This window comes from Camelina sativa, chromosome 11, assembly GCF_000633955.1.
Source record: "Camelina sativa cultivar DH55 chromosome 11, Cs, whole genome shotgun sequence".
Classification (NCBI taxonomy): domain Eukaryota; kingdom Viridiplantae; phylum Streptophyta; class Magnoliopsida; order Brassicales; family Brassicaceae; genus Camelina; species Camelina sativa.
In genome coordinates, this window is record NC_025695.1 from 21,528,170 (window position 1) to 21,542,211 (window position 14,042).

The window sequence follows — 14,042 nt, forward strand, 5'->3', positions numbered from 1 at the left end:
GTCAAATATGATACATTGTAATTGAAAAGCAGTACAAGACAATGACAAATGTATTATAACAATACATGTGGAGGCCAAGGGAAACGATGCTTACACGCAAAAGATGGTTGTCACTCTTGAAATGCATGATGAAATCGTCAAAGCTATGGCAAGGAACAAAGCATAAAGAGCAAAACCAGGGAGAGTAAATCTCGTCCTGATGAAGAAGAACCTGCAGTGTATTGGCCACAGCAGCATCTGTGGCTTCCAACAAGCTTTCCCAGAGCCAGTTTCCAGAAGCGGCCACGGAGATGCCTGTAGGTTCTGGAATAGATGGATATGCCCAAAAAATACTGTATCGTTGCAAAACTAGCTGGCAAAGAGACTGAGATAAGACGGTCTCAATTCCAACACTGGGTGAGAGCTTTAAACTGGAAATGAACATCAAATTAGCCGGAGACGGGTTAAAGTGAATCCAAGTATACGAATAGGCCACAAGGCCAAATAAACCTGTACAAATAGCAGCAGCAGCAAGTCAATAACACAGCCAAGTTGAATGTTAACTCTAAATTCAATAAGAAGATTCTTAACCTTTGCCGACGTTTCTAAGAGCGATTCCAGTGCAAGATAATGATGTTAACTGTAATATTGTATGCCTCCAATGGTAGATTTAAAATGGATGTGTAGAAAATAATTCTTGGGATAGGAGCACAAAAGAATTAAATCCCTAAATTCTCCTAACATCAATTAACCCTAATGCATGAACTATCTACAATTGAAATCAGAGAAATTCTTACCAAGAGATTTGGCCACTTGAATCTCCGATTCCAAATCCCACATTTCTCCTCTAGACTGGATGGTCTTCAAGCCTCCTCCGTTCGTTTACAATGCTGAGAGAGAGAGAAAGAGAGATGGCATGACGAGAGACGCGAAACCAACTCAAAACATTTTTTTAATTCCCCCAGCCAATCAGGTGATGACACACCCTCTGTCCTTGGAACTTCTGTACCAGAAACAATGGTATCTCCAATTATAGCCCCTAAATTAAGGTTGAACAAAACTTTAGCTGATTGTATTAATTAAAATTTAGGCATCAAAAACCCCACTGCCCCTCTGAATTAGGATTTAATTCTCATGTACCCTTTGGCCAGGAAAATATTTCTACACTATTCCCTCTTATTCTACATATCCCTCTACCTTTCTTCTACCTTTATAATAAAAGACAATTTCAATTTTACCCTTGTATATTATATTTATTATTTAATCATTACAATAATTTTAAATTTAAATAATTATTTTTTCAAAAGAATTTCCAACCAATCATTAATCTACTTCATTTTTGTCCAACGGTCCCATCTGCAGTAGCCAAATTATGAAAAAACTCGTACAACTAAATATGACTCGTACAACTAAGTATAACTAGTGTTTTAGTAGCTTTTGAAAAAACTAATAATACACACAAAACAACATATTTATACCAATATCACTTTTAATTAGTAATGATAAATTAAGGGTGTGAGCAAAACAATAGTAGAACACTTGTATATAAGGTTCCAGAATGATTATATTTATTTTTGAAATACAATTCTTCTATCGTGGTACAACTATGTGCAACTGGGACAACTAAGTTTATTAGCAAACCAACCAAAAATACAAACAAAAATTGTTGTATAGTATTCATTTCTATATTAGTAACTATAAAAAAAACCATAATTTTATCACTGAAATCTAGATTATTCCAATTTATATGAGTATTTATCCTATTGGCATATTTTTACTTCAACTACCTTATACATTTATGATTACTTTGTAAATAATCACCACATTATTATGGAAAACAGACAAATAACATATTTTTAAAAACATATTGATAAATAAGTATAGTAATTGTACTTTAATTACCGAATATCATAAGTTCAATTGCAAAAAATTATTAAAAATTTGAGTACAACTATTTATACTTTTAATCTACTAGTACAATTGTGTTAACATCAATACAACTAAAAGCTTGAGTACAACTACTTGAAAAATTTATCAATATTTTAACTTTTTTTTCAAGCATGTTTTTCTTTTGCGGCTCCATGTATTAAGTAACGTACTATATTATTTATTTTCTTTACACTGGAACACATATTTATTTTTATATTAATTTTAAATTCATCAATTATTAAATTCATTTATTTAAAATTTCATCAATTTAAGTTGTACACAAGAGTTTTAGTTGTCCCAAAATGGTCTAAGTTATATGTAAGAGTTCTAGTTGTATCGAAATAGTCTCAGTTGTACATACAAAATCCAGTTGTACCTATGAGATCCATTTGTATATAAAGTTTTTGTCTCACAAAGAAAGATACTATTACGTATGGAATATAATTCTGTTTTCAATTTAGAAATCAAGTTTCATTGATGATTTACATCAAGCCTTGTGCTTTTTGTCCACACCTTCTCATGATCATACCTGCATACTCTCCTTTATGCTAGTGCATTGGATATGAAACATAGAGTTTTTGGTTCTCGTGATTGTGAATTTTTTGGTGTTTTCCTGGACTTTTGCATTACCTAATCTCTTTTCATAAATCCTAAATTCAAAAACCCTAAATTCACAATCAATCTTTTAAAAAAAAAATTAATGCCAATAATGGGGAATATGAAGAAAATTGATTAAGAAAGTGAAAAAATGGAGAAGATTTTGGAAAAGTAGAATCTAGAGAAAATGAGAAAAAATGAGAGAAAAGAGAGGATGAGAGAGCGACAAAAAAAAAGAGAGAGGATGAGAGAGATGAAGTTTTTTGAGTTTTAGATCTTTTAAAAGAAAATTAAACTAAAGTGAGTTGTAGTAGATCCATTAGGTTATTGGATATGGGTGGAGATCCGAAACATTGGTGGTTGGGTCAGTAAATATTGACAAATCTTAAGGGCTATAAAGTAATTTTTTAATTTTCTGATTAAAAGAAAACAAAAAAATAAAATAAATATTATAAAGAGAGATTTGAGAAATGTATTTTTGGTCAAAGGGTACCAGAAAATTAAATCCCTCGCATTCACGAAATAGTTTTTGTTTTTAATCACTCAAAACTCGCAAAATGACTCTTTTACCCTCGTTTTCTTAATGTTATTGCCGATCTCTCTTCTATGGACAGACTGAAGTTTTAAAATTGGGGAAACGGGTTTACTGTTCATGACAGCAAACTCAATTCTTTTGCTCTCTACCAAAATCAATCAGTCCGACTCCACACCGCTTTGATTTCCAGAGCGTCACTCCTACTATCATGGCAAAAATTAGGAATATGTGTTGATCTAGTGTGGTTGCGCTTGTTGCAGTAGCGACAGAGAAATCATGAAAACTAAGGCCACCGAATTCAGGACTACAATCTTCGCGGTCTTTACTCCCACGGTCGTCTATGCCCCCAAATTATGTTGTCTTCTCATTCGTTTCAGTTTTAACAATCGCTAAGGAATTTAAATCTTTGTCAAAACATAAGGAAATAATATTTGGCAATGCACATATTATCACTGCGAGTTTAATTGGTTTCTCTTTGGGTTCTCATCCATTGCCTTGGCTTTAGGGTATAGTCTTGATTACCACAGCAAAATTAAATTGGTTTCCCTTGGGTTTAGTCATCTGCTTTGGCTTTAGGGTATAGTTCTGATTACCACATCGTAGTTAAGTTTTTCTCCCTTGGGTTCATTCACCCATCTTGGTTTTAGGGTATAGTTATGAACACCACTGTATTGTTATATTGATTTCCCTTGGGTTCATTGAACCATCTTAGTCTAGATGGACAGAAAATTTAGATATCTCCAACATATGGTACATGACATAGTTGCCAACTTAGTTATAAACAAACATTATGAAGATGTTCTGGTTTCAAAAGTGTTCTATTCACTTAGTATACTATGCTGATCTGAATTTTTGTAGGTGAAACAAATGTTGAACTCTCTTCAACGTCTTTTAAAGGCAATATATTAATTTCACTTTCATGGGAAGGTCAAAGGTGTTTACTTCCTTCCTCTTCTTCTTTCTCTTATAATCTGTTTTGTTTCTAAAGATATGTTCAGCCAGTTATCATGGAAAGATGACGTGGACCAATCATCTAGATATATGGACCTCATCATTTCAATACAAAAAATGAGTAGTGTATTTTTTTTTGTGTCTATAGCTAACTGGATGTTGATGTAGTGCTTTATTTCAGCTAGTTTCCTAGAAAAACCAAATTGTAATTAATTTATTGACACAATATTACTAATAAGATACATATAGTTCACTTATAAAACAAATATTAGTGTTGGTGTGGACAGTAAACACATTATGTATTTTATTAAAAAATTTTGATGAACGAAATCAAAAAAAAATGTTATAAACGCTTTCTGTTGCTTCTCTTCTCAGACGCTTCTCATGTCATCACATTGCGTCGATCGGTACAAGAAATATAAATTCTTGTTCATTAAGCATAAGGGCAAAATAGTCAGATACAGTGATGTTTGTGTGTATTGTGGTGCCTTTCACTGTTCTAATACCTAATTCCGAACCTCACTCCATAATAATGCCTGTTTTTATATATTTAAGAATATGTTTATCATAAAAAAGACGTAGCTAACTTAAAAATCTATGGAAATAAGCATATGTAACTAGCTAGTTCAACCATTCCAGGTTGCAAAGTAGAACAAACAGCAAATGGAAGACCATTGGCCATGTACTCTTCTCGGTTCTTCTTGTTCACGTCCTGGCTTTGTTCTTGCCCTTTGTTCTCTACAATGTTATCGAAACTCGATAAATTTTTAATTGCAAAATTGACCACATAGTAGACTTTACATGATATTATGACGGTTAGACTAACAAATGAAGTCTAATTTTGCCAAAAAAATCAAGGAAAATCACAAAATCTACCGGAAAATAACCTTATCGGTGGTTGTTTCGCAATGTCAAGCACTGAGGACGTCATCTTTAGTCACCACGGAAGAAACCCAGCACCAATTTAATCAATATCCAAGAATCATGACATATAACAAGATGAATGCACTTGCAAATTTTCTTGGATTAAAATGAGAGGAGATGAAAGAAAATGAAGTTCTCATAGCATTGGGGGTTATTTAAGCTTACAAATTCAGGTGGTTGAAGCTTTAAAAGCTTCACATTTGGTTGTTCATGGTTGTTGGAAAATTGATGGCGGTGGCACAACCGTAAATAAAAGAAAAAGATGAGGATATGGATGTAATAAACATTTTTGCAAGATATTCAAATAAATCAGAAATAATAGCATTTTTGTGAATACAATGAATGACCGAGGATTTAATAGGGAAAAAGTGGCAAATGTTGGAGAGAGAAAAAGAGGGGTCTAACATTGCAATTGACTCAAGTTAGGGGTCCAATTTTGCAAGCGTCCCGAATAATAATTAGATATGTCATCATTTCTCAAACAAATTTAAATATCACATATTAAAACTAATTAAATAATTACATACTATTTTCTGGCAAAATTTCACTAAACTTTACTTACTAATATACAAGTCAAAGTTATATTGATTTTAAGAAATCAATATAAAAATATTGATTTCTTAAAATCAATATAAGTAAAATATTATAAAAAGGCTATAAAAACATATCAGCTAAATGAAGTTAATAAAAATAAAGAATATGTAACTTATTAAACATATAACTTCTTAACAAAATCATATAAAAACAAAATGTTATTTTTTATGTTAGTATTATTACCATAATAATTTAAATAACAATCTTTCAATAGTTATTATAATTGATTATAAAAAGAAGTATAGTACTCCTGAATTATTTCCAACTCATTAAAAGAAACTTATTCCCAATAAATATAGATTTATATATATTCATAAATAAATATAAAAATGACAACAAATTAGGGGATATCATGAAATGTGATTATTTATATATATCTAAGTATGGAAACTAATTAATCTCAACATTTAGGGTGATTTTCATTAAAAATGGAAATATTGATAACCAAATAGAAATATATGTTCTAATTGTACATTAATCTATGTGCTATTAAAAAGGAATGAGACAATAACCCTTATCATTATAAATAAACTTAGTGATTATTAGATTATGCAAAATTGTTATATTTAATCAATTAACCATAAATACAAATTTGATTTTTAAAACACACAAAAATATATATTGCAATAAATTGTAACATTTTATAAATGTTGTTTTTACCACGTTCACATATATCACGGGTGAAATGTATTCTTACACAAATACGTTGATTTTAGAATTTCATTAATTTTTCACAATGGTTTTTTGGTAATAATCTGTCATATTAACAAATCGACTAACTCAAAAGATTTAAATAGCCTAATCAAAAATATTAAATTAATAAATTAGATTATCTTCAGAAAATTTAGTTTAGAATCCGATTGTTACTAACAGATAATAAAATTTTTTGAATAAAACTACCGAGTAATTTAGTATATGTTGTTATGGTTACATAATAAAACATAAGAGATATGAATTTGATTTTTAAACCACACAAAAGACATTTTGCAATAAATAGTAACATTTTATCAATATTTTCTCTATCATAAAACCTCTTATACATTCAAAGATTGTACGGGTGAAACATATTTTTACACGAAAAATGCAGATTTGAATAAATTAATAAAAAAACTTTAGTTACATATTATGTTCGACACAAACAAATATTGGTTCTAGGAGAATAATTTTATTTATAATAATTTTCTTTAAATCAATTTATTCTGCACATAGTGCGGGTTGTTACCTAGTTTTATGTTATACACTTATGCATGTCTTAGTAGAGGTTTACGTGAACATTTTCTAATTTTTTAAAAAAGTATGTAAAAATAACCCCGCACGTACGTGCGGGTCCGTACCTGTGTATTATGAACAGATATGGAGATAGATGTGGAGAAGTCTGCTGTGTGTATTAATTCATGTTCCAATATGCAATAAAAAGAACTAAGAATGATATACTAATTTTTTTCAATGTTTACATTTACATTTTAATAAAGATTGTATTAATCATTGGGTTGGTTGTATTGAAGATTTAATTAAAATAAGTATTTATTAATTTGATTCAATTTTATCCAGAAATTACATCTAGATCTCAGTTTCTGAATCACTATATGTAGACTTGTTCCTTTCTTTCTTTTCTTCTTTTAGATTAACTCAATATCAAATAAGTGTGAAAACTAAATCATTTTTGCTTGAATCCGGCGTTGACCACTATTAACCGTTATTGACCAAAAATTTTGAAATCTTTTTTAATATATTTTTTATAAACAACAGAAAAATAATAAAATAATTACAAAATTTTACTAAAAGATTATATAACAAAGACTACAAAATAATATAACAAATACACATTCTCCTTTTGTAAATTCAAAAGTTGGGTTTTAATTAATATTTTTATATGTTATTTAGAAAATATTGTTTTTAATTAATTTATTTGAAAGTTTGTATACATATTAATATGTTATTTAGGAAAAATGATACTCATTTTCCATGTTATACAAAATGATACTCCTTTTTGTATCCCTTAAATACTCAAAATTGATACTCCTTTTCCTATTATATAATTAATATGTTATTTTATTTTTTATTTTTTATTTTTTTTTGTCAATCAAACCCCATATATTAAGTTATCGGAGATGACTTTCTTCGAGAGAGAGCCAATTAGATTCCGACGAATTTACATGGGAAAAACAGAAACCTCGTGCTCTTGCACATTTTCGCAAGTTTATCGGCACGAATATTATCCTCTCGAGGAATATATCTAATACGAAAGTTAGCAAATCTATCTCTGAAATGAATAATTCTGATGAAAAGGTCGGCCAATCTTATGTTATTTATACAAACATATTAATTATAAACAACAAAAAATAAAAAAAAATTACACAATTTTAATAAAAGATTATATAACAAAGACTACAAAATAATATAACAAATATACATTTTCGTTTTGTAAATTCAAAAGTTGGGTTTTAATTAGTATTTTAATATGTTATTTAACAAATATGGTTTTTAATTAATTTATTTTAAAATTTGTATACATATTAATATGTTATTTAGAAAAAGTGATACTCTTTTTTGGCGGGAAAATATGTCCGAAATTTTGTTTTTTCATTTTGTTGACTAATATATTTTTCAAGTAAGAGTAAAATGGTCATTTAAAATTAAAGGATGACAAAAATAAAAATGACCAAAAATATGGTTTTTTTGAAAAAAGGTATGTCAATAAAAAGATACTTTTAACAAATTAATAGCTCTAAAAAATGTATAAAATTTTATGAAAGTATAGTATGAGTAAAATAAAATTAATTAAATAGCCAACAAGTAGATGACTTCATTACTATTTCCCACCATTGTTCAAAAATAAAAAAAAGATGTCCAAAAAATAAAATAAAACTTTCACAATTCAAAAATGAGGTTTAGGTACACAATTAGTTTTACATTGTGAACCAAAAAGCCTCTTTGTTTGTATACATCAAACCTTTTTTCATCTTTCTTTCTTTTGGATTTCCTTTGTGCCAATAAAAAATCCAAGGCTCAAAACTTCACGCAACCAAAACCAAAAAAGAGCGATCAAATTAACATTCAAACGCATTATGCATCTTTATTATTCTCACCATCAACCTCATCCTCATCCTTGCCTGCCTTTGTCAGCAATTCTTGATCCTGGGAGGTGGGACTGGACTCAGAACCCCCATCGATGGACATATTGGTGATTTCACCAGCAACAGAGCTTGCATCGCCTTCATCAGTGGCATCTTCTGAGACATTAGACTCTGTGTCTGATTGTTGCTGGAGGCTCCAGTACATGATGCTGGCCGCCAAAATAAGCATCATCTTCTGGTTCACCTGTATTCACACACATAAGTAAATTGACTCAGAAAAAACCCTTTAAAGCATTGAAGCCTGTTTCAGTATGTATATATCTCTACCTCTATGATATCCTCAGGCAACAGGAATATGGAGCATCCGAGCTTTCGTGCAACACTGATGATGTATGTGGCATTCAACTTCTTATCTTCCTCTGATTAAGTGTCAATTACAACAAAAAGAAACTCACTCTTCAGAACAGTACTGACAATTAATAGTTGACTTAACACCTGAGAATAAAAAGCACCCAGAAACAATAGGCAATGAAGTTAAAACATCATAGTTTTACCTGTTTCGCCATTGGTAACGAGGCTCCAGTTGACAACTCTTGGCTCTACCGCACTAAGAAGTTCCAGAAAGAACATTCCACTTGACAGGTTCTTGTCCTAATATCAGAGAAAAGCAACCATCAAACTTATAGGTTTCCGAAGATGGCTCTCCATGAATCACATCCTTACTTAGTTGACACTTACCCTGAAGCTCTCAGCCTGACTAGTTCGGCCCCCTCTCTTCACTTTCCTATTCGCCCAGTTTAGAATATCTGCATCTGTAATTTCTTTACCTTGCGAGTGAGATCTCAAGTTCTTCAGAAGTTGGAGCATTGTATATCTCATTAGTTGCCACAAGAGTGCTGCAGATGGAACAATAAAATACATGTCATTCTACCAATTCGAAACAACTGAAACTAACAGACTATAGATGAGAAGCAACGGTACGAAAAATGCTAATAGTTACTGCAAGAAATATATTTTAAGCTGACGAGTCTGATAGATGGACATGCATTATCTTATTGGTAAGCTTTTCATGAGAACTCACCGAGAAGTAGTTTCTTATTTCCTTGCACAATGTCATTACCAGCTACATTGACAAGGGAGAAGCGCAGTTCCTTCCCGATCTTTACAACTTCATTGCAGTTCTCAACCTTTTTGAATGGCATTTTTATGGGAGGTTTATTTGCGTGTTTCCAGTTGACCGAGCCAGGTGAAACTTTGTCGAGAACTTCAAGAAGAACCCACCTGAAGGAGATGAGGTTCAGATACAAGCAGATAGAAAATAAAACGTCCTCAAACAGAAATCCATAGCTCACCCATTCCTCAGATCCTCAAAAACATTATTGACGTAAGTGGCAGTGCCAAGACTATTAATCCATAGGCGGAAACATCTTTCTTCTCGTGAAGTTTCCACATCATCTGTCATCATCTCAGCAAATGACGTCTTTGAACTGTCAACAGTCAATCCATTCCTGCAACAAAGAAAATAGCACTAGTAATGAAGCAAAAGAAAAATCACTATCAGCTTTTTCTGACTCGTTTGGGAACCCCGTCAAATCAATATCAGAGGCATAATCAAATTCAAATAGTACCACAATTTTATCATGCAACACCAATGGAATTTTGAGCTAATTAATAATAAAATAAATGAAACACTGGAAAGATACACTCAAATTATTTAAAGCAACCAGTCAAGTTTGCTTACTGACCTGTTCTGAAATATTTGTGCCACAAAAACAAGATTAAGGTTTGCTGAGCCGTCCACTATATCCTTAGGAGATAGGTATCGTTTACAATCCAGCTTCTCAGCCTGCTCAAGAACCTTTTTTGCTCTTTCTGTGGGGTCTTTAGTATCTAATGCCACATGTGTACTGTGTTCTGGAGCAAGGGCATTAAGCAGGTATGCATATGCCTCACCGTCCTGAAAACAGAAAAGAAAGCTGAGATCATGATAAACATGAAAATGCACTTCATAACATTCTTAGCTTAGAAATAAATCATGGACCTTAAACAAGGAATAAATACATCACGGTCAAGACTTTTATAAAATTGTTACTCATGAGCAATGCTGGGTATAATAAAGGGAATATATGTTATTGAGGACAAAGGGTAGCAGGGACAAGTTACCTTCACATCAGTAGAAAAATTTGTAACCTGCTTTTCATAACCAGCTTTCTTCAGATGAAAATTCATCCATTTTAGCAGAACTTTTTCAGGAGCCAATCCCATGAGCTCCTCTGCATCCTGCAACGTCATGAAGATTTTTATGTAGTTTCAGTCTCATAACAATAAATCCTCGCGGAAAGCGTCAAAAATACGTCAAATATATTTACCTGAGTGTCGTCCACCAATTGGAAAAGCGAAGGAGTTTTCGTAAAATTGAGATCAGCCAACAATTGGATCTGATATTATACCCCAAGAACAACAAAAATGTCAGGAGTTAGTAAGTTTTATAAACAAGTCAACACTGAACAAAATGTAACCATCATATGATTTCCTATGAACTATATGACACCAAGAAATGGTGAGTACCTTTATAATCTGAGATATCAACCCAAGTACGAGATATGGCTTCACAACAAAAAAAGAAGAAGAAAAAAGATCAATCAAAATTGGAAGATGAAGAAGCCAAGCACAGGAACAAAAGATTTATATCATCCTTGTAATTTACTCACTCTTCCTTCAGCTATGTCCTGTGTGCCAATGTTGACCACGGTGCAGCCAATTGCTTTGGCAGAATTGAGACCTAGAGTAAGGTTCTCATTCCTCTCCCATGGGTTAAGGGTTTTCTTTGTGTTGATAGCTCGTTCGTCTATGGTCCCAGGAACGGCAACATTTATAAGCTTACTGCAAAAAAAAAGTGACAAAGATGACCTACTAAGAAATTTCAAAACGAAAAGCAAAAATTGAAAGGAATACATACCACAAAAGAACACCATCTTTAACAAGGTCAAAGAAGGCATTGGTTGCAGGGTCGATGGGAAGATAGCTCTTCAAGAAAGGATCATCTCTCAAGTAATTATTGACATGGGAAACATAGGAAGCCTTCTCAGATTCATTGATGGCATGATGAACCGTTGTAGTACTGGTTTTGAGGAATGAAGAGGAACCTTTAGATCCTCCTGTTTTCTCGACACCTCGGGCTTGCACGCTTAAGTAGGCCCGGAGAAAGGTCTCGAAATCGACTTCTTCGTCAGCATTGGAATAAGACTTGTCCAATACAGATTTGATCTCATCCTCATCAATGGTACCGTTAAAAGCTTTCAACTTTGCAAACACAGGAGGTAAATCTCCAACAGTGAAACGCTCTAATTGAGTTTTGTTCGAAACAAACTAAAATCCACCAAAAAAAGAAGAGTTTCAATTTCAATGCACACAGAAAATTAAAAGAGAAGCGCGATCTAAGAGTACCTTGGATTTAAGGGTACGCAATTCGACTTGTGTAAACTGGCTCTGTAACCATGGATCAGAGACAAGAACACCAACGTAACTAGACATCTTTTTTTTTCCGCGGAATCAAGAGAGCCAAAAAGAAAAACAAATCCCTGCAACATAGAGATACATGTCTTTTTTAATCAAACAGGAACCAGAAAAGACCAAAACTTTTTATAACCCAGAAGAAGATCAAAAACAGCATTGGGAATTGGTAAAGCAACGATTTTTTTTAGACAGTTATGGCGTTGATGATGCATCGATCCGATGTAATGGGAAGAAGAGACGATGATGATCAAAATCAAATATAGAGAGAGGATGATGATTGACCTTTAGAGAAGATTGAGAGATTGAATGTGATTCGTGTTCATATCGTGTCTCTCTCGCTCTCTGGATAAAGTTTTGATCTTTGAAGAGCTCAAAGAGATCTGTTTCGATATTAATGGAATTGTAAGTTTCCCGAGCGCACGACCTGCGACGAAATGGAAATGATATATGACAACGAGACAGAGATAGAGAGAGATGTGAGGTGAGGGTTTCTATTTCGTGTTTATTTTGTTAATTTAATTTTTAATCATTATTGAAATAGAAGTTCAGTGTTCCTATTATTTTTGGTTATTTAATTTAAAAAAATTATAATTTGAAGTCTGAATGGAGGATTAACACTTCATTTTAAATTATTTTACATTAGAATGAACTAGATGAGTAGCCGGGTTGAATTTTATTTTATAAAAAAAAATATTTCTATTTTTTATATTACAATAATTTTTGATATTTTTTATTAATTTTAAATAATCTCATCATATAATTATAATATTTTATATTTAACCCGTCGTGCGTTATAAAGATCATAACTCATTACATCAAATCATTATATGCTATAAATATGTTAAATATATTTATTTAAAAAAAATAGAGTATTTTGGTCATTTTTTATATGTTAAATATTTATCTTATTCTGTAAAAGTATCAAGTTAAGCTTGAACATTAAAATTTACTAATAAACTGTTTTTTTCGTGACCGAACTTGAAATTCAAATTCTCCACTATCTGTAAACAAAAATCCACAAATTTTTGTTTTTCCGTAAGGAGATGGTGTATAATAAGTGTAATTTGATTAATAATGGTTATAAACCCGAGTTTTGTTAGAAAATGATAATTATGGTTTGTTTATGATAAAGATTTTTAATAACGGTATGTTAAATATTTTTTTTGAAAAAACAAAAATTCGGGTTTAATCCATAATTCAAGATATCATGAATGGGTTAAGAATAATTGTTATCATTATTTGGTTATTTGAATAATATGACAATTGGTTATAAATCTGATTAGACATTAATACCTTTAATGCAAATAAATTTAGGTTAATTTGTAATAATATTATATTTTGTAATGATATGGACTATACTTAATGTTGTGTACTTCTGAATTAAATCATTAATATAGTAGGGTCAATTGAGAGAATAACCTGAATAACTTATATACCAAAACTAATAAATAGAGTAACCTCTATTTTGTAGGAGTAGCTACAGTATTTTCATTATAAAAAAAAAGAAATACCCCTTAGTAAAACTACATTATAAAATGCCATTAAGAATGTGAAGTGACCTTAGTGCAGTGGCAGGAGGTAAGTCCATTTGTAGAAAGCACTATCACACCCGGGATCGAATCCCGGCTCCTACGAATGTAGGAATTTGGCTAATGGGCATTAAGAATTTAAATCCAACTTGTAAAAGTTGGACATATCAATACAATAAGAATTTTACAAGTTGAAGAGCTCAAAGAGATCTTTGGCCATTAAGAATTTAAATCCAACTTGTAAAAGTTGGACATATCAATACAATAAAAACTGGATGTGCTTCTCTCCAGTGTTGACACCTCAACTTTTTAGTTAAATTTAGTTAAAGGAGGAGTTAACAAATCAGTTAAAACAGTTAGTAAATCAAATTATAAGGATTAATACAGCTCAATATTTTTATCTAATAATAA

The 14,042-nt window shown here is 31.5% G+C and overlaps 2 protein-coding genes across 2 annotated transcripts; both read right to left on the reverse strand.

Moving 5' to 3' along the window:
- Positions 2–1,051, reverse strand: LOC104728192. Its single transcript, XM_010447215.2, has 2 exons — positions 777–1,051; positions 2–489 (listed from the first exon to the last, which is right to left on the reverse strand). Exons 1-2 carry the CDS (start codon positions 817–819, stop codon positions 2–4), a joined length of 531 nt encoding a protein of 176 aa, XP_010445517.1. The 5' UTR covers positions 820–1,051.
- On the reverse strand, positions 8,296–12,577 carry LOC104724004 (fimbrin-5). The gene is made up of 14 exons (XM_010442454.1): positions 12,385–12,577; positions 12,034–12,167; positions 11,546–11,955; positions 11,298–11,469; positions 11,155–11,193; positions 10,956–11,024; positions 10,750–10,866; positions 10,332–10,543; positions 9,939–10,094; positions 9,668–9,867; positions 9,325–9,482; positions 9,141–9,237; positions 8,914–9,005; positions 8,296–8,830 (listed from the first exon to the last, which is right to left on the reverse strand). Exons 2-14 carry the CDS (start codon positions 12,118–12,120, stop codon positions 8,576–8,578), a joined length of 2,064 nt encoding a protein of 687 aa, XP_010440756.1. The 5' UTR covers positions 12,121–12,167; positions 12,385–12,577; the 3' UTR covers positions 8,296–8,575.